General features: G+C 39.2%; 1 protein-coding gene and 1 long non-coding RNA gene across 3 annotated transcripts; both read right to left on the minus strand.

Annotated features, from left to right (window-relative positions):
- Positions 1-2887: 2887 nt before the first annotated feature.
- On the minus strand, positions 2888-26271 carry vps39 (VPS39 subunit of HOPS complex). 2 transcript variants are annotated; one of them, XM_004540008.4, is made up of 24 exons: positions 25706-26271; positions 25457-25522; positions 25278-25342; positions 25120-25162; positions 24876-24970; positions 22894-22992; positions 22693-22785; positions 21986-22169; positions 19550-19670; positions 18816-18936; positions 18430-18556; positions 17905-18047; positions 17632-17772; positions 16265-16406; positions 14785-14871; positions 13826-13899; positions 13531-13747; positions 12430-12558; positions 12213-12315; positions 11326-11371; positions 10677-10826; positions 6913-7047; positions 5298-5389; positions 2888-4932 (listed from the first exon to the last, which is right to left on the minus strand). In XM_004540008.4, the coding sequence occupies exons 1-24, from the start codon at positions 25776-25778 to the stop codon at positions 4851-4853; spliced, it is 2628 nt and encodes an 875-aa protein (XP_004540065.2). In that variant the 5' UTR covers positions 25779-26271; the 3' UTR covers positions 2888-4850. The 2 variants fall into 2 exon arrangements, with proteins under 2 accessions (XP_004540065.2, XP_004540064.2); XM_004540007.4 differs by having other exon boundaries at positions 18430-18559.
- LOC143413912 (uncharacterized) lies at positions 5398-6903 on the minus strand. The gene is made up of 3 exons (XR_013094478.1): positions 5919-6903; positions 5813-5827; positions 5398-5713 (listed from the first exon to the last, which is right to left on the minus strand). It is a non-coding gene; the product is annotated as an uncharacterized LOC143413912 (long non-coding RNA).
- Positions 26272-26534: the final 263 nt, after the last annotated feature.

Below are 26534 nucleotides of genomic sequence, written 5' to 3' on the forward strand. Positions count from 1 at the left end.
AACAAAGCATCATTTGTGTTACTTTAATGCAAGTCACATCAAACGGGTGGAGCTCCAGGATACGGAGACTTGTGAGCAGGAAAGTACACTGACCTGATGTGCACACGTTGTTAGACTGTATTACTTAAAGGTTATGTGAGCTACACCCCAACTAAACACATATTTGAAACACGATAAAGCTAACAATCATATCATCATATCGTACATCGCTCAACTCCTGCTGTAGTTTAGCAGCCAGTCTATGGTGCTTTGAGCCAGCAGAGCACTTCTACAACCACCAAAATGTAAGTGTCAGTATTTTGTCTGCAAGGTGGGTGCATTTGGGATTCACCGAAGAAATAGCCATGGTAGATGACAGAGGCTGAAAATGTTAATTAATCCAACAGCCGATGTGGAATTTTATTACAAGCTTAAAACTTTTTAAAGCTGGGAATCACAAAAAAAGGTCTTGTCTGAAAAAGAAATGTCTCTACCAAATGGTAGTTAAAACACGAAAGCCAGCGTCAAAACATGTTGGGTTTATCCATGGGGGGGGGGATAAAAACACCTGTGCAAAATTTAATAGCAATTAAGTTACTGACATATTTAAATCTGAGACAAGCCTGTGCACCACGGTCCTAAAATCACTCGTCATATCTACACGTTCAAGTCTTCCAAAAAAACCAAGGAGGTATTTTTTCTGTGCCAGCTGTGAAGAAAGTAAAGCAGATGTGGACTGGTTTAAACTGGGCACACAGCTTCCAACTGGAACATCTTTTCCATTCCCACGCTGCTGCAGCATTCCAAGACATGACACCATCCCAGCGCTGGTGTTATAAGCACTCTTCATTTTTACAGTAGATTATTAGGGGCCAACGGGACAATACGGTGCTGCTGGATGCAGAAGACACACTTTAAAAAAAAGACAGAGCTACATTTTGGAGATTACTGAATTATTCAGTGCTTCTCTCAGCCTCACAGACACTGCTGTTTTCAAAGTCGCTGGGGACCTGCGTACTATGATGTCGGAGCTCTCCATATGCTCCAGTGATGCTTCTAAGATAAGATAAGATAGAACTTTATTAATCCCTCGGGTGGGTTCCTCTGGGAAATTCTATCAGCCAAACATATTCTGCTGGTTTGGGCCCTGTTCTCAAGCTGGATCCTGTCTCCCTGCCCAGACGAGGAAGTCATCAGGATCCATCCAAGGGCCCGATGTAGAAAGCAGTTGGCAGACTTCACTGTTAGTGTGTGAGACTTACGGCGTTGCTGAGCAGTTGGGCTGTTGTGATTCTGTTACTCCAGCTGGCTTGGCTCAGTTTAGGAAGCCCATTAGCAGGACAAGTTACAGTGTGAGTATTCTCCGGTGCCCCGGCTCTGAGGATAATGGGCTTATCTGGGAAAGGACTTCCAGATGAGATGTGGATGGCTGACTGTTCGCAAACAGATAGGGAGAGGAGCTACTTTTCTTTATTTGTGAAAGCGGGAAGAGGAAGTGCTGTAAATTAAACAACAACAACTAATAACTGATGAGCTCATTATCCAGTCTGCATGTTACCTGTATATCTATATTTCTGACAGAAGATTTTTCTTAAATTGGTTTATAACTAATGGAAATGTCAGAATAAAAAAAAGTAAAGGTGAACAATTAAAACTGCTACTCAGTTAACAAATTGAATAGTCAAATATTTTAAGAAAAATCTGAATTTTGCTTAAAAAAAATAACACACAGTTGCTCCAGAACATCATTATTTCCTGAAGCTGCTCTCTTGGATTGAGATGTGGTGACTGTGGAGGCAATTTGTATACTGTGTACTCGTTGTCATGTTCAAGAAACCAGTTTGAGATGATTTGAACTGTGTGACATGGTGCGTTATCCTGCTGGAAGCAGCCGTCAGCCTACACTGTGGCCACATAGACGGACAACGCTTAGTTGGCACTAAGAAGCCCCAAGTGTGCCAAAAACATACAGCATACATGCTATTCCAAAACCAGCAGCCTGAACATGTTCAGGCTGCTGGTTTTGTTGTTCAGTCATGTTGTTTATGCCAGATTCTGACAACCATCTGAATACTTCAGCAGAAACTGACAAGTAGTTTATTCAACCCTGTATTGTCCGTTTTGGTGAATCCATGAGGATGGCAACTTCAATTTCCTGTTCATAGGTGACAAGTGTAGGACCTGGTATGGTCTTCCGGTGCCGTAGCCAATCTGGTTTATTCACATTGTAGATTCAGAGATGCTCTTCTGCACACCTTGGTTGTAACAAGTGGATATTTGAGTTACTGTTGCCTTCCTTTAATCTCAAAGCAGTCTCCTCTGACCTCTGATTTTCACTCAGAAAACTGCAGTTCACTGAATATTTTTCAGGCCATTCTCTGTGAACCCTAAAAGTGACTGTGTGGAAAAATCCCATTAGACAGGAAGTTTCTAAAATATTTAAACCAGCTTGTCTGACAATAACCGCCAATTAAAGTTTGAATTTCAGCAGGTTATCCTTATCAGCAATGGATGTCTAAATGCACTGAGTTGCCACCTGACTGCTGACTGATTTGCGTTTAAAAACAAATAAACATTTGAACAGCTGTAGCTAATAATCTGCCTGGCAAATCAATTTATTCAGCAGTGGTGTTAGCCACAAGAATTCTGAATATGCAGAGTAAAAATGTAGATGTTGAACATAAAAAGTAAAAAAATTCAATCATAAACCCATTTTTGCTGGTAAGTTATCGGTAGCTGTAGCCCACACATCTACACATAATTTATACTTAAGAGTCTGATGACATTTTCCACAGTGACAATACTGTTTTGGCTTCCTACTAAATCCAAGCACTAAAAAGATTCATCACCTGCATAATGAATATGTGCAGTGTAGGTGTTGAGCGTTGCTGTCACACAGGCACAAACATGAGTGGAAATGCATGTTTATTACCGATTATAGCCAAACAGAGAGACTGCACCGACCTGCTGGGCTGCTCTTCAGAAACAAATAACTCAATGAGAAATATGTCATCTACCCTCTTAGTCTTTATACAGTATACACTCAGTGGTAACAATAATTTCCACAAAACAATACTTAAAAAACAAAAATGTGAAACAGTCTTAGCAGAGAATGTGTGCAAACCTCTAAAAGCAGAAGAAGAGGAGATATTTCAAGGAAGGGATGTAGAAAATGCTACAAATTACAAGAAAGATCTATTTTCTTCCAGTCATCCAGATACCCAAACAACAGTGTCACTGACAACACTGACCAAGAAAAAAAAAATAAAATAAAAAATCCCAAAACAAAACATACATTCATTGCTTTAACTTTATTCATAATAACCTGGGGGAGCATTGCTTTCGTTAAATACCTCCCAGGTGAACAGTAATTTGTCATTTGAACATACTATTGCAATGAAAAAGCAAAGATCCGAGTTAACATGAACAAACAGGACAAGGTTACAACACTTTTAATCTGTCTCAGAGCAAACCAGGCAACAGCCTTATACGTAAAAGAAAAAGTTACAGTGGCTAAGCTGAGACTCATGGTCACAGCAAAGGGCATAAATCAATAATATTTACATCAGTTATTCCATTAGTCTTCAAAGCAGCAAAGAAAGCCTTTAATAAACCCAAATATATTACATTTCATGTATGACAAAGGAAAAAAAAAACCAAACAAACACTGTTTTGTAAAGTTTCTTTAGAAAAAAATTATTATTAACATAGTTGGAGAGACATTTATGTCACTGAACCAACTAAATAAACCACAACATCAAAGCTACACATCACATGTTATTGACCATCTTCCATGGCAACGGCACACCCTGACAGAAACAGTTTCCCTCTTCAGGAAAAAAAACAACTTTGGAAAAGCACATGGCATAGACCTAGTTCCCAAATTCCCAAAGATCCAAGTCAGATTGAGCAGGAAGATCCATGGGGGCTGCGCCCTGTAACCCACAGGACGCACTGCAATCACGCCCTGATGGGTCACAGCGGCACGAGGGAGGCCTAGACCGTATAAGGCAGGTGGCTTCAATGCGGTGGCTCATAGGTGAAGCAAACCAGGGGAGAAACCGAGCGAGTGCTCCTCAAGCATTGCAAAGTTTAAATAAAAAAAAAATTATTCCACGACAAAGAAGACAACAACGACAAACGAGACATTAAAACAGTGGAGAGTGAATTTAGAGCGATAATATTTAAACTGTAAAAAACAAACGAGGAAAATATGTTAGCTGCAACAAATGATTAAATAAAACACAAAAACCACAAATGTGCAGTAAAGCTGTTTTAGTAAGTACCATCACTTGCAATGACAAGTCATGAGAGACAATCTTCAGAGTCGCAGAAGGCATTCACCAGTACTCCTGCAGAGTCTATATGGCATATGAAGCAGTGTTTGAGGCCGATGCAGTGCAACAGGAGGGAAGGGAGACTGTGTAAACCAGGCTTGTAATCATCTCCTGGTGAGTGCATGCACAACGTCTGTTGTTACAGTTGTCAATAGTGTCCGTTTTCCTCAGAGGGAATGTGTACCGTAGAGCCGTGAATCCCTTCTAGCGTTACAGCGACACATGCTTTTCAAATGTCAACGTCTACCTCACTCCCTCTCTCTCCCCGCCTGTTGAACGACCCTGGGCATTCCTACTGCTACTTCATGCACAGAGAGAGAAAGTCGACTTCGGCTCCCGTCCTGCTCTGTGGTTTTAGCATGACAACGGGAGGTCAACTCAGGTTAAAAAGAATCTGCAAGCAAAATCCTCTGACGTGCTTTGGACAAAAGCGTCCCATTCTAAGCGCTTCCAACTACCACGTGTATTTCTAGTTCACAGATGTCCAAGGAGTCGAAGAAAGGAGGGCAATTTATTATTTCTACTGTGGAGATGTTACTGTTCAGCGGGGCAAATGTTGCGGTCTTTGCAGCAGAAGTAATGCACCACCACGCCATTGGGATACCTGGCAAATGCACTGAAAGAGAAAATAAACAGATGTGTGAACGCTTTCCTACTGATTGTTACAAGCACATAAACAAGCATTAAATGAAAGCTGAAGGAGTAAACTATGTGTATGTGGTATTAACAGCAGCTTGTCTCATAAGAAAATACAACTAAATTAATAAACGTGCATAACCCCACATTAGTGAGAGTTAATGTGTCTATAGAGCAAACAAATCATCCCACTTTTCAGTTTTAAGATTCAAATATTTGTCATATACTCAAATTTTCAGCAAAAGAATGGAGAAGAAAACCCAAAATCAATGAAATAAAGATAAAATTTGAAAACCAAGTAAATATAAAACAACAGCATGCTAAATCTGAACAGGACAGTCCTACCTATTTCCTATTTTCTTCTTGCAGACTCTGCAGATCTTCTCTTCTGTAATAACGCATTTAACCTGCTGGTGGAAAATCCGCTCCTCTTGCACCTGAAATCAAATGACAGGAACACGGACATTAAATCGTCTTTCTCCAGCACAGTCACTCGATTATAAAGGTACAAAACCTCCATCTCGAACACTCTGTCGTCTACCATTTCACCATTCAGCACAAATATATAGCGTGACGGATGGAGGAGTGTGGACTCTCCTGCTTTGAAGAAAAAACGCACAAGAAATCAAATTGTGGACATGATTTGAAGTGTCGATTTCTGCCAGTGTCTCTACAGCTCCTGTTTATTTAACACTCTGGATTGGAGACCACTTCAGCTCAACCCGTCAGATGTGGACCTCATGATTAATTCTCAAATAGCTCTGGAGATGACAGATGAGCATATGAAATGTAAATATTAAAAAATATATATGTAGCACCGATTTATGCTGTTCATTTGAGATATCAGTTTAATTACTCACGCAATCATCCTAGTACTTTTTTGTATCGCAAAGAGACAAAAATGTCTTAAAGAAATATACACATTAGGAAAAGTAAACAAATATGTTGCATTGCATTTGCACTCACTGCCCACAGTTTCCATTACTACAGCAATATTGAACGGTTGAACCAGGCCAGCATTTAAGGGCATCAAATTGACATCTGGACATATGTGTGCAAGCTGTTTAATGTGAAGCTAATTAGCTTGCAAACTGATCTCAGCTGTGACCCTTTAAGCTCATCTTTTGTAGCAGGCATTGTTTCACTGCTAATGCGACCATCTGCCCTGCCACTGAGAGAAAGCGCACAGATATGGTTTTAAATTAATTTGTTAAGTTTAATGTGGAAACAAGCTGTTTGGGTCTGCTAATCAAGCAAAACTACTGTTGAAAATCAAACTGGAAAACACATTTGAGAAGTTAGAAAAATGTCCTTTTTAGCCATTAACTGTTGCAAACTTTGACTGCCCACCGTGTTATTGATATTACAATTTATTTAAAAAATTCTTTAACTAATTTCTAAATATTCTGAGAGATCTGGGAACAAAAAAAGTAGGAAAACAATCTAATTAAAGATGGGGCATGCAGGAGCACTGTACCAGGTCAAAATATTAACTTTCAGTTTTAGTGGGGGTAGAAGGGGGGGCTTCCTCTGAGCAGTGGCTACTTCATTTCAGGTGAAGTAAGCTCACTGAACATTCCTGTTTGTGTCACTGGCCTGGTGGTGTACCGGTAACTTCTTTATTTCTTAATAATTCTTAATAAGCCATTGAAGGAAAACAAACATATGTTTCTCCTAACAGCGCTAATAAATTTCATATTTAAAATATTTTCTCCCAAGTGAAACTGTACCCCTCTAAAACATCAGCTGTCTATCCTTCAACATGAGGACCGAAAAACTCTCAGACATGCACACCTCTGCTTCGCTCAGGCGTTGTTGAACATGTCTGGACTCTTTTTCAGATGTCAGCCTAAAGTAAAAAATCTTTTAAGGAAGAGGGCAGAGGCCTAAATTCCTTGCTAGCATATATCAAGCATTAAAATTCAGAAGTCATTATGTGAACCCGCTCTCCAGGACTCACCCTCAGGAATTCGGCTTGCAGCAGACTTTTCAGCACCTGGTTGCAGCGCTTCATCTGAGCCTTCTCCTCCAGGACGCTCTCCAGGAAAACCCGGATCTCACGGATCTGAGTGTTTGCTGGGAGCAAATTGATGGCCTGAGTAAAGAAAAGAAAAACAAAACACCAGCTTGGTAAACACTACTGACCACACCTTGCTATTTAAAAAGGTTTCAAAGGCATAAGGGACCTCTGTGGATTACTAAATGGCAAACACAGACTTTAAAAGTATATTTTTTTATAAACAGCAGTGCTGGTAATTTTCATGTTGTGGGGCAACAACTTTCAAAAGCAGCAATGATAGTGACGTGTAATTGTCATTTTCAAATCCATTAGACTTTTTATTACATACTTGTTCATCATTTCAAAGTCATAACGGCAAATCAAATCACTTGTCTGGGAAAAACTAATTTGCTGTCCCACTTTGTGTTACATGATATCCTCCAAACTTCTAACTGCATCTTACCCTCCTTCACAACAACTAAATTACATCTCCTGCGTGCTTTTACGTGACCGTTTAGAAAAACTAAACACAATCAAGCTCTAGTTTTTTTTCTGTCCTCCTGCTTCATATAATGTAATAAAATTAGTACAAATTACCTCGTTAAACCCAAACAGCTGCCATAGAGCACAGAGCGAGCATTTTCTTCTGAAAAACAGAGCTGGATTTAGATTAAACTGTATTTTTTTATTAAACAGAGACGTGCAATAACAGACTGTGCAATAACCTTAAATAATATGCACATTTTAAAAGTCTTTACGCTAATCAATTACCCTTCAATGATGCTACTAGCACTTACATTTTTTGTGTTTAAAGTGTTTCTATAGATCTTTCTGCCTTGTGCATCGTAAGGTGGTCAACTGCACTGATGTCTCACTGAGGGGAAGACCAAGCTCCTAGAAACTGGCTGTGATTCTTCTGGACCTCAATTTTGCAATTGACATCTGCTTTCCTGAAGCCAAGATTGAAGATACACATGATTTCCTACATGAAGTCAAAAGTGCTGCCCAGGGAACCAGTGTCCATCTTGAAATCTCAAACTAATATCAATGCACCGGCTGACTGCTTTATTCTACTCACCAAGGACAGATCTACCATCAAATGCGGGAGCATCTTGCCAAGATGTGGAAGGCTCTGAGTAAAGGTTAGCCAGACTTAAAGTGTTTAAGTCGTGTGTTGATGTGATCCTGCTCAGTGAGTCTCTACAGTTGCCCTTGAAAAAAAACTGCTGAGCAAGAAATTGGATCAAAACCAAAACTGCATGCTTCGTGCCACCGTTAATATTTCCTGGAAGAGCCACATCGCCAAGGCCGTATCTATAGAACCATTCATTCATTGAGTAGACTTATCTTGCTGATTTCTTATTCACTAAAACTGTTCATTTTCATTTTGTTGGAGCACAATGAAACCTATTTTAAATAGCAAGCATGCGAGTGAAGAAATGAAAAAGTTCCATTAAAAAAACAAATAGAAAAAACAAACCCCCCCCCCCCCCACACACACACACACACATCAGATGTTTTGCATAAAGTTTTCTGTCATCTTGTCACGGCAAGGCAGATCCATGGGAAATGAAAGCAGGGTGCCAGTAAAGCCGATGAGGGTGTGCAGCACAGAAAGATGGGATGAAGAGCTCTGGTCTGATAATTTAACATATCTGTGATCTGAAATCAGCAGTGCCTTTCTCAAAGAGTCACATGTTCATTAAGTCACAGACAGAACAGAGGCTGTTGGAGCGCATTTTACAACAAGAACATAACCCAGAACAGACAAACATTCTTGATTTATGTGTTTAAACTTTAACAGAGACAAAGAGGTCTCTGAAAAGCCACGCCTCCTCTCCTTAATGCTAAGACATTAAGAGTTTTTTGTGTAACTGTTAGCTGGATTGTTCAGAAAAAACAAAAACTAGAGCTGCAGTCAAAAAAAATGGTTTGACTGAAGTCATATCAAACCACTATTAGTCTTAATAAAGTACAAATCTTTAAAAAAAAAAAAAAAAAAAAAAAATTGCTATTCACAGCAGAAATAACTATAATAGAGCTTACCAGTAACCCAGGCATGGGCAGTCACAAGTCAGTGCACTTGTAGGTCTGGTTAAACAGAAAAGGTTGCACGGATGCTCAAGGGTATCCAGCATAAAATCTTTGGAAGTATGTTCTACCCCTACGGTTACCCCTATGAGAAGAACCGCAACTCAAATATCTATAGTATCATCTTCATAGTGATGTAAGATATTTTTTGGCAAGATTTGAGAGGTTTTATGAAAGGTATTGCAACACAAAGTAGGTACTCTCGGCTGCTCCTTTATTTCCCATGGGCGCTCACCACAGCGGATGGATCCATGTTTGACTTGACACAGATTTTACACTTCATGCCCTTTCTGATGCATTTATCTAGGCTTGGAACTGGAACTATGAGTACACTAGCTTGTGAACCCCCGATGCTGGATTAGTGTCTCCTAGGACTGAAAAAAAGGATCTTTCACATGTAAGATGAATACATTACCCACACCAGCTTATATGTCTTCAGAATTAAGATTAGACCAGGGTGACAAAGACTAAGTGAAGATATCCCCTCTATATATTTATTTTTTTTGTTAAGTTTTTAGTATTCAGTTTACATTTTTGATGTTCTAATACCTTCATTTCAGTTACCTAAACCTAAATTACCCTTAGTTTTATTTTTAACAATAATGACCTTAACTGTGTCACCCAATTTGACATAATCAATTATGGTGGGTGAATTTAAAGGTGTGGAAACTTTAACAGGTAATCTTTTTCCCCCCTCTGGCCAAAAAACAAAAAACAAAAAAAACAGATTAACTCAAGAATACAGCTATTGATGTAGCACTCTTCTACACCATCAACAGTCAAACCAATGAAAATTTGGCTGGATGAGAGTTTATGAACCAAATCAGTTGACACGGCGACTACGGCGGTGTTAAAAACGACTTTATAAAGTAGTCTTCAAGAGATATTTTCTTCACAGCATTTGGAGGGAGTGAGTGGGGGATTGTGAAATGATATTTTGACAAGCAAAATGGGTTACGAGCCACTTTTCAGTGTAACATCTTTTATTTAATTAACTTCTTGCTATTTTGGTTTTGGGTGCAGGTCTTTTAACAAGTTACACAAAGTAAGTTTTAGAAACTTCACCACAGATGCCTCTCAGGGGAGACCAGCACTCTGTTGGACATGTTTTTCTGCTTTGCTGAATCCTTCTGTCAAAAGACAGCAGCTCGATTACCCCCAGCAGTGCGAGCGGCTTTCATTTTGTGCTATAAACAAACTAAATCTTTAAAGAATCTGCATTCTGTTCAGTGGCTGCTTTCTTTCTTTTTTTTATAAATGTCAGATTATTAATTTTGTGTAAGTCACTGAGTGCGTGTCACTGTTAAAGCTGTTTTTTTTAACCTAATTTTAATCCAGTCTAAACAGGCCGACTCTGTCCTGGATTGAGTTAGAAAATACTTTAATTGATTGAGTGAGATGTTTGAGGGTTTATGCAAAGTGGAGTTATTTTATGTCAGGGGACTCATAAAATTCAAAGTCAATTACCGTCAGTATACTCTAACTGGCCTCACTAGACACTAACAGAGCCTGATCTGACTTGATGCTGTTAAACATTCCATACTATACAAAGAAATAACAGAATCGCTACCAGAGACTAGGCAGCAGTGAGTCACTCTGGTGAGAAATACCCTGCTGATGCAATCACTGTGTACCTTGGTGGTGTTGAGCTTGCTGTGGTGCAGCTCCAGGACCTGCAGGGCTGCCTGGAGGTTGGCCTGAGGCTCAGATAGCTCCATCTTAATTGGCCCCAGGCAGTGGACGTCAGGAGGTGACAGGTACATTCGCAGCAGAGAAAGATAAACCTACAGAGCAGAAATACAGCTGTTATTAATGTGCTTAATTGACAAACTAGCACCTTAAGTTATGGCCAAAAACCTGTCTCATGAGGTTTGACTACTAACGCTTAAGGCACCTAATCCTCGAGTCCAAGTGAACATTTCTGCCAAACATACATAAATTTAAAGAGGCATTCAAGAGAACAGGACAGGCAGACAAACAGGCCAACAACATGCTGTCATGTCAGCTGTCATTTCTAGTTAAGTGAGGAAGAAAATTTTTAACATTTTTTTTTGTAAAGCTGGCAATGCTCCTTGTAGCATAAATAATTCATTATAGTTGTATAGCATGTTCTGTGAACACAAATGTGCTTATCAGAAGGCAGCAAAGCATACAAACTGAAAAATGTGGTCATAAAAAAATAAACTTTAATAAATTCCAGGAGGACACAAACTCAAAAGAGGTAACCCCCCCCCCCCAAAAAAAACCCCCCAACAACCTAGAATTACACTAAAAACTACTTACATCTTTATTTCCTTCCACTGAACTGTTGTAATGTCCGTGACAGTATCTGCAAAGAACACACAGAAAAACATTAGCAAATACATGATGATATAAAATTGCTCATTTTAATGCTATGATGTTGACTGATTGGACAAACACAGCACTGCAGGTAATTACACTGGCTCTGCCTTGCAGAAAATGCTGTTAAATATAGAGTTACTTTCAGCTGCTCCCTTATTCACAAGGCGTCACCCTTCAGGCAGCAGCGCATATTTGATTTGGCAAGTTTTTAAACACCGAATGCCCTTTCTCATGCAACCCCGAAGGGCTTTGTGCCTCCTCTCGGGATCAGGCCAGAACCCTTCACTTGGTGGGCCAAATATGCAAACCACTACTCATAGTCAGGGCCCCAACTATATGATAAAGCATATAGTTGGGGCTGGATCAGTGAGGGTTTCTTTTTCACTCACTATGTGGTTAGACACCACTTTTCATGTAATCATTAGTTATTAATAATCTGACTCTTCCACAGTATGCCCTTTTGTTCTTTGTGGTGGCAGATGCCCGCCCCTTCCCGAACCTGGTTCTGCCAGAGGTTTCTTCCTGTTAAAAGTGAGTTTTTACTTCCCACTGTCCCCAAGTGCTTGCTCACAGGGGGTTATTTGATTATTGGGGTTTCTCTGTCTTATTGTGGGGTCTTTACCTTGTGATGCAAAGTGCCTCACAGTGACTATTGTTGAGATTATATAAACAAAACTGAATTACACTATGGAATCCAAAATGCATGTAAATATGACTTCAGGAAATGACCCAAGTTCGTGACTGAGTCAGGAAATACTTTGACAGTTTAACATCAGTCATATTAGCTGTTGATTGGTGTTACTTTTCAGTTGTGCAGGAATACTCACTCTTCAGCCATGTGGGTGTCTTTCAAGATGTGTACATAGATGAAGAGCGCTTGCTCATGTTTACCCATACGACCCAGAAGCAGAGCCCGTTCCTCCAGCAAGCCTTCAACATGGAAACAAAAGTCAAGGATTATGACATGGCAACTCACGTCTTTATTTGTATTTCCCAAGCAAACAGTAGATAAAACCTGTCATCTCAGTGTAAGCAACATCCTACCATCAAAGGGGAAGTCACTGATGAGTCTGGCAGGTTCATAGCATGTAGAAATATCCAGGAAAGTCAACAGCTTGTTCCTGAACTCTCCCAGTTCACCATTCTCTTTCCCTGCAGGAACAGCTGAAGCGCCTACAATAACAGAGCATTTTATTACAGAGATGTTCAGATAATGGGTGAGTCTGTGGAAAAAAGCTATTTCCGTTTTAAAGAATGGGTGTTGCTCTTCATATTTGTCTACAGTGGTTTTTGCCATTTTGGGGGTTTTTAGATCACTTGTGATGTAGAAGTAGTAATATGAGGGTTTGTCTTACTGTTCTTTGACAAATTATAACTATATTAATAAAATAAATAAATAACTTAATTATTACATTTCAGAAAAGGTAAATATCAAGATGATTTATCATATGCCCAAAGTAAAAATATATTTAACCACACATATTCCCAGCCTTGTACCCAACGATCACAATAAGCCTAGAGAAACTCTTTAATATTGAGGGCTGCGTGTGCTTGCATTCCAGTTTATCGTGAAATGCAGCAATAGCTGGCCCAAGGATCGGGTTTTTCTTATTTCATTAGCTGTTTTTAAGTTTTATGGGGGTTTGGTTCTTGTTTTTAAACAGAGTGCACATTAACGAGCATTCCTGCTGGGAGGTGCATTAAAAGGTGTTTCAAGAGTAAGAGATGGATGGACCTGATAATCAGTTCTGACACAGACTTTATTTGCAACAGCGGTGAGAGAATACTCTCTGCAAGAAGAGCCAGAGTGAATCCATATGCAGTGCGGTAATGAAATCAAATAAAAATTCTAAAATACAATTAAAAAATAAAGTCTTTTAAAAGTAAACTCAACTTCAAAAAGGCCAGGTTTGCTAGAAAGCCTTCAAAGCTCCATCACCCTGCTACGCTGATGCTACAATTACACTCCTCCACATTTCTCTACAGCAAAAGGAGGTTATTGTGTATGTTAACTAATAATTTATCAATGTGATATGTGCCCAACAACGTAACTTATTTTCATAGTCTAACAGGGAAAAAAAGGCTAACTGTAAAACTTTTTCATTCCCAGACACTCAGTGTACTCAGGTTTATTCTTGCTCATACCTTTAGGCAGCAACTTGAGGTACTCCTTCATGAGGACTTGAACCCTGCCCAGGTAGAGCTGGATTAGCACATTGTGAAACTCGGGACCCTGCTCTTCCCACACGTAAATGATGTGCTCTAAATATGGGATGGCGAGCTCCTTAAAACCATCCTTTAGAAACTGCAGCACCTTGTCTCTAGGCAACGACTCCACTTCTGTCAGGTCTTCTGTAAAGATCTGAGCAGGAAGACAGGTTTTTACTCCATTGGGTAATAAAAAGGAAGTCGTGGCAATGGATGTAAATGTTGTACCTACCTTCAGGCCATCTTCAGGAAACGTCTTCAGCACCCAGGGAGAAAACTCAAAGATTATACCCAGATTCTCTGCTCCTGTGTGCACAGAGGTGTTATGATGGCTAAGTGGGCTTAACTTACAACTCAAATCATTAGGTTTTAATCAGCCTGTAAACATTTCCGACCTCAGGGAATAATTAATTATAAGAAAATTAACATATTGTTTGACTGGACTCCAATGCAATAACATGAATACATTTATACAACTGAACAAGTTCAATACTGCACAAAACAACAAATGAGTTTTACTGTTGTGTCCTGCATTTAGAATTTTGTTGCAAACGGAAAATAATAATACTACTACTACTACTACTACTAATAATAATAATAATAATACTAATAATACTACTACTACTACTAATAATAATAATAATAATAATAACTAAATAAAACTGTTTTGGACTTAAAAAAAAAAAAATTGCCAATAATTAAACACAGCTAATTGAAGCAAATGAAACTGTCCCAGTGAAGCTGGAAGAGTCCACAGCTTCAGAGGGTTGTTGTTGAGTTTAAAATAACATTTACAATAAACAAAAACACAATCAAACGCAAAATGAAATTCTTAAAGCACAGTTGAAACACAGACTACTGAAAGAATTTTAATCATTTCATTATAAAGACTCATTCTAGTCATTACCTTATTCACCTCATAGGAATTCAAAAAGTACTACAGCAATTTTAGCTGTTGACCACCCAGTAAGCAAACGGTATATAGATGTAAAGTTTCATAGCGAAACAAAGGAAATAAGAAAAAATAGAATTTTTTTTAAACGCTCCCATGTAATTAATCTCAGACATGCAAATCACTGCAGATCAGTTATATCCAACATCCATAATCAATCAACATGAATGTTTTCTCTGGGAATTTTCCAAAATCCCATCAACAAATTTAACAGGCTTGAGCCAGCTGTTGATCCTTACCCAATCTTTGGAGGTACTGCACTGTTCGCTCATGGCCCTTAAGTGGAGAGTTGGCCTTGGTGGATTGGTCGAGCAGCACCTGCAGAGCTGCGAGAGTGTAAACAGGCTTGAGAAAAAGTAACAAGAGATGAATAACAGAGGAACTAGAACAAAAGTGACGTCTGCCTGAGTGAAAGTAGCAAGATGTGGTCTGCTCTGCTCTGCATTACATAAGTCCTCCACCAACAGAAATTGGTCGAGGCATATGCAAAGTGTTAATCTGTGTTTTGGAACAGCTGGTTTGAATTGGCAGACGCAGAGAGAGGCAGACTTGAGCAGCATGACATCACAAGCCCAAACTGCAGCAGGCCAATTAAAACCAGATGCGCTCTCTGCGAGAACAGCCACAGAGTACCAGCAGAAACAAAGAGCGTTAAGGCAGCTCTGATTCACAAGGATGACCAGTCGACCTCATGCAGGAAACCTCCTCTGAGATAATCTGTGCAACCACACCAGAATACATCTACGAGCTTATAACTTAAACATACTGAAATGGTTACGCTCACAACGGCTTTTGTGTTTGGGAGGTAATGACAAGACCGCTGACAAAAGCAGAGCAGATCTGTGATCAAATGAGCTGCCACTTATATAGCGAACTCCAAATACAACATCCAAAGCTGGAAACAGATGTCTCAATGCATTTTATTATTATGCATTCAGTTGAGGTCTGCAAGAGATAAACCACACTGACAAATCACTGTAACTGTGATGGCAGTCATTATTCAGCTGATTGACATATCTGTTCTCTGCAGCTCATCAATTCAAAAGATATTTCACAGTGTCACTTATATTTTAAACAAGTGCATACGCATCATGTCAAAAGAGACAAAAAGAAAATTAACTTGCATGTATTAAACACTGACAGTAATTTGAATTCTCTCAAAGATGGACTTCAACCAGCTAAAGGCAAACAGTTAAGGTTTGGTGTACAACAAGCCATTGTTCAAGCTTTGTTTCTTGATTATAAAAATATGCAAAATAAGGGGGGGAAAAAAACTCAAAACCCATCCTCTCTTATTCCCAGTTTTAAAAAGAGAAAGTCAACCAACAAGTCGACAAGCTTGAGAGAGAAATGACTTGACTCTCACTTGAACCCAACAGCGTGATACCTGCCAGTTTTCCAGAGGAGTCAAACACAGCTGAAGGTGTATAAATCTTATCCATTTCACTTGAATTATTACGATCTAAATCACACTTAATCAAATGGAATTCAAGCTGTTATTCCAAAGAAACTTTTCCCTGCAAATACACTTGAAAGGATCCATGCTTTATATTCTGTTTGTAAGACTGTTTTAAATATTTTACCTTACATCAATAATGAATACAGCAATCTCATTTATCATTATGAGAAGAAGATGACAAACAAGTACCCTAATAATACAATACCCCTCTAACATGGAAAATTTATGAGATTTTAGGATTTAAAAGTCTTGACAATTACCTTTCTGGTGCAGGCCCTTCTTTTCATAGAGAATAATGAGCTCGCTGTACTTGTGAGCCTTCTTCAGGACATACTCGCTCTCCTCGATGTGGCAATGATTGTTCTCCAGACGAAGGAGGGGGGACACAAGGGCCACGTTTGTCTGGATGAGGTGAGGATAAAAAGCAGATCACCGTTTCTGTTGCTATTTATTATTTAAGCAATCTGGCACGTATTCCCGGCATCCCAAACACGCACTCATATTAAACTAGCTGCAGAGGACTTTAAGGCAAATTCAGACAGTTAAGCTGCTAATGCAAAGCCCAAGCAGTAAGCAGAGAAACTTGCTTAAATACATCTTATCCCACATTCCAACACAAGTTACCATTTCTCCATAGATGAGGACTGAAACTAAGTTTGCATAATAAATTCAAAGTTTTGTTTGGTTTCCCAGGTACCTACTTCACTCAGTCAACACCGGACCCACAGTGCTGCTGCTGTCACGCCTCAATGACAGTCAAACTAACACTGCTTTGAACTGTGATCCAGTTTGTCTTAAGTTGCTTTAAACCTGCCCATCAACTGTTTAACACACACCCCTATGGCTACATATCAAGTTGCCTAATGTTGCTGCCAGTTTCTACAAGTGAGAAACAGAAAGTGAATCACATGCACTCACAGTCATTGTCATTCATAGTAGAGCCATCATTCTTTGTCAGTTTCTGGAAAGCACCGAGTATTTTATGTTGCTGATATTCAAAAGAATTCAATGATGAGTTTTGGGACTGTAAGCATGTTTGTGATTTCTTATAGAGGACTTTATTTTTTATTATGCTTTGCCTGTGTTGTATTCCATCAGATGTGCTATATTGTGCTTGTGAAAGAACGCCTGTATTTGTTTGCATCATTTTGTGACATTACATAGCCCTGGTCATGTCTAATGCATCATCTTTACAACATATGTTTATAGTCTATTTGCTGTTGTTTATATGGTGAAACATAAGTGAGTGTCTGGAAAATTGTTGATTAATTTCATTCACGTTTACATTTTTAAAACATCTTAATAAAGAAGATGATACACCTGTCACTTGTTGAAGAGTTTTGTCTGCTTATCTGACTAAACCAGTTACAAATTTTACTTTTGAGATCACTTCCTTTTACTGTAAATGGATGAAAGCTGCCAAGTTTGTCAGAGCTGATATAACTTGTATCGCAAAGTATAAACATTCGGAGTAGGCTTGCTGACAATAGCAAGCTGTTCTTTAAACTTAAACTACAGTCTGAGGCGTCAGGGCCCAGGGTCCCCTGCTTTGTGTGCGCAGGCTTTAATTTATGTGAAATCTAAACTGCTCGAGAGGGTTATCTTAAAAGTCTTAATTATGTCTTACGTGAAGGTAACATTTCAGCAAGGTGGTATCGATGATCTGCAGGAGTTTTTTGCGGCTCTTGATGGTAGGCGTGCCCTCCATGAGAGGAGACGTCGTAGAAGGGTCAGAGTCATTCAGCTGTTTCACAAGGTGGCTCCGTTTCTTTGAGGACAGAAAAAAATAAAAACCAGGGTTTGCTTAAAAGAAAAAGTGACCAAACCTCCTTAAAGCAAAAATCTTATCGAACTTCTATGAAATTTTCCACTTTTCTCTGACACACAAACACACACCTACCTGCGTGAGGTAATCAATAAGAGCGAGATGCGCCTTTTCCAGCTCTGCCCCAGACAGAGTAGGCAGAGGGTTGGGGTAGTGCAGTTGTTTCCGGTAATCACCTGGGAGCAAGTCTGGATAAAGTCCAATCACGTGTGTGGGATCTGCCGAGCAAAGGAGGATAATAGTTAAAACTTTTACCTTCTTCTAGATTGATTAAAGGAAACTATATTTTGAGTAATATGTTTATAACACAATGTTTTGAAAACTGAAATTAAAAGCCCATTAGAGCAAGAATCACACGATAATAAACTCTTATACAGGCACAAGTGAAGTAATAACATGCAGTGATCATGTGTATAAAATTCTTCCATCAATATGCACAGTAAGCAACAGGAGCAAAAAAGAATATACTGGGAAAATTCAGATGCCTTCATCCGAGTGGACAAAATATTTTCAAGACGTCTCAGCTATAGGCGCATATTGCTGAGCTGTTTGTCAGAAAACAAAAGGAAAGGTGTCCCTGCGGATTGGCAGAAGTCCTACCTGTGCCGAGTTTGGCAAACACCTGCATCGAGTCATCAAATCTCTTCTGGCAAAACAGATTGAAGGCATATAAATTCTGGATGTGATGTATCTGCTGCTTCTTATCACCATCCGAGTCATCCTTCATCTTCTGGCAGGAAAAAAAAAGAAAGTCAACGAATTCATCACGCTACAGTAAAAAGTCCCAGATAAGTCTCTGGATAGCCAGATTGCTAAATAAGGTAACCATAAACTCCAAAGTTGAAAGCATTCTTACTGTTTCGGCTTGCTGCTCCTAATCAAGATAAGTGATTTTAATGTCCCATGCTTCGAGCTAAAGCACAAATTGAATCCTCAGGAATGTAATAATGGGCTTTAATAGTAATGTGAGTGGTTTTGCTGCTCACCGCCAGCTGAAGAGCAAGCTCAAACTGTTTGTCCTGTAGAAGCTGCCGGATCTGAGTGGCTATTGACACGGGCACCAGGCGCCACACAAAGTGGTTGCTGGCAACATACACGATATTTGGCCTGTAAAAGATAAGATAAGAGGAGAAAACAAGATTAGAGACAAAAGCCTGAAGCAAAAGTGTTTTTCTTTCAAAGGATGGACCACCATTATCGGCATCATTATCATGGGAAATGGAAACCAGGAGAACCGATGAAAGCGAGGATGTTAGTTAAATGATGTTATACAAGGCAGCCAGTGTGAAAGCATCAGGAAAGGCAAGCATTCATGATCAAACCTACCAAAAGTGCCCAAATACCACTGCAGTCTTTTACACAATACTGCACCAGTAAATATTTTGTTTCCAGAAAGAGCCTCTTCACAAGAAGATCTTTTGCCTTATAATGAAACATTTTGTTGACTTTGTTGTTTAGTATACCCAAATAAAATACATCATAATAGAAGAACTGTCAGGCTTAAAAGCGTGGATGACACTACACTTGAAAGGTTAAAACACAACATAGCAATTAGCTAGTGTATGATTGCATGGAAAGATACAACTCAGTGTTTCCACTCCATTCTCCAGATTTTTACACTGCAAAAAACATAAATCCAAGGTGTGACAATGCAACAGATCGTGATATAAATGATCAGACTTCCACGCAAAAGTAAACTTCAGAGGTCAGCCTGCCTCACCCTGCTGAGGTGATGAAGCGTGGTCTCTGCAGCTCCACGCTCTGCACCAGCAGCCTTGGCTCAAAGGTCCGTATCTCCACATACCGAGGAAGAACTGCTATGATGTAGGGAGGCTGGTGCTCTGGGAACATTAAAAAAAATAACATAAATAAATATTCAGATCAACCAAAATGTTACCAATCTTTGGCAAGATAGCATTATTTATAGCATTTTGCTTGTAGTATGACCAAATCGTGTCTGGCGACACCTGTAAACTCATAATAAGAAAGCAGTAGCTACCATGATGTTTAAAGGCATATAGAGGGAATATCTGATAAAAGGTGAAAAGACCTTCACACAAGATCTATAATATATCTATACTGAAAGCAGGGGGCCACATTTGTGATGAGATTTCTGGTCCTCGGGGCTATACAGGAAGGAATCTAACCAGACTGCAATCAAGTCAAGCCTGTGGTTGGATATGGGATGAAAGACACTCACAGCAAAAAGCCCAGGCCTCCTCTTCTGGTTGAGCAGTTAGGACACTCTGTTAGAAATATTCTAAACTGACCATACCTCAGCCTCTATTGCTGCTTGCCAACGCCACTATCATGACTAATTCAAAATGAGGAAATTGCAAACTGCATGAAACCACTGCTTGGAGGCTTCATTTCCCCTTCATAATGTTTCTTTCCACGCGCCAGTGAGCACAGAAAAAAAAGGCCCTTCAAAACAGTGCACAAGCTTATCTGCATCTCTTCTGTCACAAAGTTCCTCAGACCTACGGTGTCTTAGTCACAGGATAAAAAAAGCTGATCTAAGACTGAGTTTTGTGTTCTGACAAGTGGAAAACAGCATCACAGCTCAGACAGCGAGGGAGGAAGGGAAGAATGGGGACAAGAGAAGACAGACAGACAGCAGCTGGATAAGAACAATGGCAGTGTTTAGACAACAGGTCTGACTGATCTCTAAACTGCTGAACAAACCTGCCCAGTCACTGTGGCAACAAGAGAATAAACTATTACTATTTACATCATCATCATTATTATCATCATTGTCATTATTATTATTATTATTATCATACACTTCTTTACCAGGCTCATTTATATAAAAAATATATATGGACATTCTGAAAACTTCACACAGATGCTGCCATTACCGAGTTCATTAATTAAGCTCTCCATTATTAAGACAAGAACTGAAAGACTTACCTAAAATGTAACAACTAGGAAAGAGTATTCTCAGATTATGGTCACACTTTTGCTAAAAGAATTCTACAAGAATGCATTTATATAGCACCTATCACAACAATAGTCACCTGAAATCACTTTACAGCATTAAGTAGAGACCATAGAGAAGTAGAAAAAAGACCCTACAGGGACTCAGTGACAGCAGAAAGAAAAAACTCCCCTTTAACAGGAAGAAATCTCCTACCAGCAGTACCAGCCTCAGGGAGTGGACTGGCTGGGTGAGGGGGAAAGATAAAAGAAAAAGGATAGGGACAAGACAAAAAACACAGACTGTAGGAGCGGGAAGACAAAAATCTAATGACGTGCAGCAGTGGTATATAAACACCTGGGGAGTGAAAAGAGGAGAGAGAACAAGCCTCAGTGTAGAGCAGCATTACTAATGGATGCTTCAGGGTCAACTGATCCAGCGCCAACTATAATCTTTCATTCCATATATATTTTTAAAGGCAACTGTTTTGTAGAATTTATGAGCAAAACAAAAAAGCTAAATGTCACCTCGAGAAAATAAACTGTTTAGTGCTGTGGTTTCTTTATTTGGTCTGCTGACGTTTTCCTTTCTTGCCTGTGAAGCTCTGGGATTTTGGACGGAGAGTTTGTTTTCTATAAATTTGATTGCTAACATTAACAATGTCCACGAAGAAAACAATCGATGCTCTCCCTCAGGAATTCATAAACTTAAGGAAACAACAGTTATTGAAATGCATGAGTTTAGTTTCTGTGAATCGCTGGATTTTGAGGTTTTATTGTATATAATCTGTGAAATGAAAGTGCCCAAGAGGAAAAAACAAAAACAAAAGGTGAACACAGTTGTTTTTCACTTGGGTAAAACAACTGCCAGGGTTACACATTTTGGCAAAACACCTTTGTATAATATCTAAAAGATGAACCCACACAGAGAATTGAGGGAGGATTTTTGGCTCTTGTTTGCAGATAGCTTTGTGCCCTTTTAACTTTCCTGTCAGTTTGTATTGATATCAAGAACAAATACACTCTAACAAAGACATTATGAGTCAGAAATACATAAATAAAGACTTGGATTGGGCTTGAGGTGGTGTGTGGGTTTTCCTCTCCTTCTTTCCCTTTTAACATGCTTGGATACATGACAGCAATTTTTTAATATTTTTTCTTTTCACAAGCTGATTGATTACAATAGACATAAAGCTTAAAATACAATGACAGCGTATCAGCTGTTGTGTCTTTTTCTTACCCATTGCTATAGGGATATCTGTCCAGTTCAGGGCACACTTCTGGGTGCACACTCCCTCTTCATTAAGCACCACAGTTAGGTCATCCTGCCCAACAGCCACCTTCCCATCTGCCAGTGGAGCAACCAGAGGTTCTAATTGTTTCCCAGTGGGGAAGAGCTCTTTTATGGAGCCACGGCCATCCATCTAGTTGACAGCAAATGCAGTTTGAATGAGTCCGTGAGATTCAGAATAAAGTAATAATATCCTAGCAGTGTTAAAATGATCTGTGAGACTGTTATAAAGTGCTTTACAAAGACAATAAAACACTATTAGGGAGATACATCTATATTATTAACAGACTTTCTGGATGTAGCTGATAAAACAAAAAGAGAGAAGCATGAAGGAAAAAGTCTTAAAATAAACAAAGTCAAGAAATTAAAAAGAAGACAGGAACTCATTATATAACTGTCTGCTTCTAGAAAGTGGCGTAAAAACATCACCTTCAGGTATTAATTTAACTTCTACTCAGCAAACCGGGCATAGAGATGAAAAGGGAAGATGTGAAATATGAGAAAGGTTTCTGTGGATATTTCTTTTCTTTTGACAAGGAGTTTTTCCACACTTAAAAAGACCCATTATGGCTGGAAGAATCATTTTAAGTTATAAGCACATACAAGTAAGTTAAAAAGTAAAGAAGCTGCTTGCACCCCTTTTCTGTAACACATACCCGAATGAGGTAATAGTCTCTCTTGAAACCAACACATATGGAGTTTTCACACCAAGCCATTGACTTTGGAATATCTGGTGCAGCAAAGTCCCCCTGACAGACGAAAGGAAAACATTAAAATGGCTAAATGTGTCAAAGCGCTGGAAAATTCTGTTAAAGTTGAATCACACTATAATGAGTCACATGTCCAGTATAAATTACCTGCAGCTCATGAAACTCTCTGTCCTTCCAGTAATACAGCTGAAGTTTCTTTTTCACTGCAACACACATTCTCAGCTGTTCCTCCCCTGAGCTGGTTTGCTGAGAACAAAAGGAGACGAAATATACAATTCGTGAGAGGACATGTGAGGCAAAATATATGTCCAGCACAGATGAACAAACAAGACAAAATATTGCAGCTACTGTATAAAAAACTAAGAAAATGTTCAGGGTTTTTACACATTTAGCACAATTAAATACAAATTGTGTTTTTGGCTACGTTCACACTGTAGGTCTTGATTCTCAATTCCGATTTTTTGATCAAATCCGATTTTTTTTGTCTGCTTGTTCACACTACAAATAAAATGTGACAGCAAACGCGCTCTAGTGTGAACCCTCAAAGCGGCCTGCATGCACAAAAGAAGACGTCACACACAACGCTCTCTGTTTAGACCCAGACCGAACAGTATTGTTTGACTGATGGACCTTAATATAAAGACTTGTTTCTGACTTTACATTTCCCAGTTTTGCTTTAAGTTATAAAGTTATTTTATTATTTACATATGGCCTAATAATTATCCTTATTGCTGTTTAAGAGAGGAGCGGTGCTTCAAAGGATAGTTGCAGATTTCTGTCAGAATCTGCAGTTTATACAGTACAAATAAAATGTTCACGTTTCTCCAACGTTGTCTTCCCAACAGTTTCACTGACATCTACACTGGATGGCCAGGAAGCGTTCACGTTGTCTTCTCGGGCGCTGATGATTGGCGTCTGTCGTGTGTCAGTGACGTAAAAGATGGATTTAATGCGACATGACCGTTCAAGCAGCAGTCGCTTTCTAAAACATCAGATATGTATCGGATTCAGGACCACATACGAAAGTGATCCAGATCGGATTTGAAAATATCGGATTTGTGCCGTTCACACTGTCATACCATGATCGGATATGGGTCGCATAGGGTCAAAAAAGTCAGATTTGATGCGCTTTCTCCTGCAGTGTGAACGTAGCCTATGTCACTCCTCCATATGTATGTTACTTTACTGTTTTCAAGACACCCACTGTTGTCTTAAATCAGATGACAAAGGCAGAGTTGAACTAAGCAATCACATTGCTTTTTATTTCTATTGTTAAGTGTTGAAAGAGAAATTGAAAATGTCATGTTAGTAAGCAGCACCATGGTAAACCTCAGATTTACTTCCTGTATTGATGCCATCTGTTGAAGGACAATGAAATCCAGAGGATTATAATTACCTAGGTCCTCGATTTGCTTCTGTAAAGTTTGTGAGATGTGTGAAAACACATTCGAAAGGCTACTAAAAACAGTCAGAAGTAAGACGAATGGTCTAGGCATGCTCAGTTTGATTTGGTTTTGCTTGTAAGCCATTATACTCAAATTTCCACGGCCACAAATAACTCCAAACTTAGAATTTAGTTCACTTTTGTCTTAAATGGTTCACAAACATGCAGCTGTATGTCTCGCAGTGTACACAACTGTTCAGGTGAAAACTGGTTTTGCTTTCATTTGTAATGGGAAGCAATGTGTGCAAGAATATGACTGCAGAAACAATACCACTACTAGAAGGAGAACTGGATACCCGACTAAAAGAAACCACCAGCTCACATCAACAGAAACTTGTTTGACTGCAAGACCAAAAAAAAGTTCAAGACTAGCTTTAAGTCTTTATCCTGCTTTAGCCCCCTACATTTCCCTAGGAGACTGCTGCTCTATTGTACACATAGTTAAGAAATCACACACAAAAAGAACTTATAAAATATAATAAAAAGAGAAGAACTTAATCCTGTTTGAAGCTGGAAGCCCTGTCTACCTCTGTTATAGAATTATAGTCTGTGAGGGAAAATACTTTTTTTTTTTTTTTATTGCAATACCACAAGTCACCACTGGGAGATAATTGACAGCTGATAGGTCTTATCTATCCTCTCTTACCACATGCTAAGTTACACAAAACAGGGGTCTATTACTGACCTGCAAGTCACATGCAAAGAGTGTGGCTCCTTTGGCTTTGGACACCACAGTGATCTGCTGGAAGGTCAGGAGGTCATGGACATGGATGTTGTTCTCTGTGGGGATGTTTAAATCGGTTTGTTTAGTTGTCACGTTAATGAAGAACTGATATTAGTTTGAAGCCTTTACAAGCCCAAGGTTCCCCCAATTTTTACTTTACATGACATTTTAACTCTGTAAAAATGTATTGCTGAGAAAAACTTACCCAGGAGACTGACAAGAATTTTGTACTGTGAGACAACATAAAGCTGGAGAAAAAAAAAACACAGTTAAAGAGATAAACACACATAAGCTGGTCAACAAACAGAGGTGAACAATTTTAAATTCTAAATTTGCAGTTAAGCGACTTAAAAAGTCAGATACCTGCTGAATCTTCTTTGAGAAGTTCTTGTTGGATTTTTCCAGTGTGACCTCAAACCGGTTGCCTCCTAAGATAAAAAAAAGAAACGTGTTCATCAGAATTACTTAAATTGGTATTTGAAGTGTGCAACAGAAAGGTAAACCGGCCTCCAAATGGATAACATCCCCTTCGGTCTCCTTACCTGCATCCTTCTTTATTCGGTACAGAAGGAGATGGCCTGGTTTTGTTCCTACAAGCAGCCAGTCCTCTGTAAGGAAGGCGGTACAAAAGATGCGGTCAGTTAATTTCAGACATAACGTTTTCACATAAGTCTGAGATGTTACCTGTGTTCAGTAGTGAAACAACTCATGATTTCTTGACAACTTGCAAGACTGCAGTTCGATAAACAGGGGTACTATTTCAGTGTCACAAAATTAAATCAACAACTCACCCCAGGCTGCAAGGCAGTCAATCTGAAGAGGAAGCTTTTCCAGAATAGGTACAGGCTCATATGCGTCGTGCATCTTGAAGCGACGCTAATTCAATCTCACACACCCCTCTGATATATCAATCCCACACGGGGCGGACGCCTAATCGCTGATAAATCTGTCCGGGGGTACAGCTTTACATGTCGCCATAAACTAACACAGTTCAGTTTTGCTTTTTCTTGGAATGGCCAATACGGAGAACTGATTAGGTAATGCAATGCAGTTTGGCTTGTTAGCCACCTTCCTCCCTGACCAAAACAACAGCTGATCGTTAGCCTTTTAGCTAAGAAGTGAGCAACTATCGGCTCCCTCTCACTGCAACTGAAATCTGAGCGAAGACTGTAAGTTAACAACTGCGCAACTGCAATTAACCTAAAATGTTTAACCACAAACGCTATATAAACCACAGCAATTAGTTTTCGTTAGCCATGTAGCTTCTTGTTACTTCCTTAGTTGTTTTGAACACGGCTGCGCGAGCTGCTGTGGTTTGACAGGCACGTGACTGAAGTATGTGAGCTCACGAGGAACGCATTAAAGGCGCAGTGGCTTGCATTAAACGGTAAGTTGAACGGTTATTTTGCACTCTCGCGAGGTTTCGTACGAAAAGAAAAACCAGTATTTATGACACAAATACTTAAATATTATATATTTTTTAAATTTAGATTTCCAGGATTTAAAGGACACTCCTACTTGTTTTTTTTTTTTTTTAATAAAATATTCTAGAAAAGAACACGTTGTAATTGTGATATATATTTAAACGTGTCTTTTAGAAAATCAAAATAATTCTAAGTT

The sequence above is a fragment of the Maylandia zebra genome, linkage group LG19 (assembly GCF_041146795.1).
Source record: "Maylandia zebra isolate NMK-2024a linkage group LG19, Mzebra_GT3a, whole genome shotgun sequence".
NCBI lineage: Eukaryota > Metazoa > Chordata > Actinopteri > Cichliformes > Cichlidae > Maylandia > Maylandia zebra.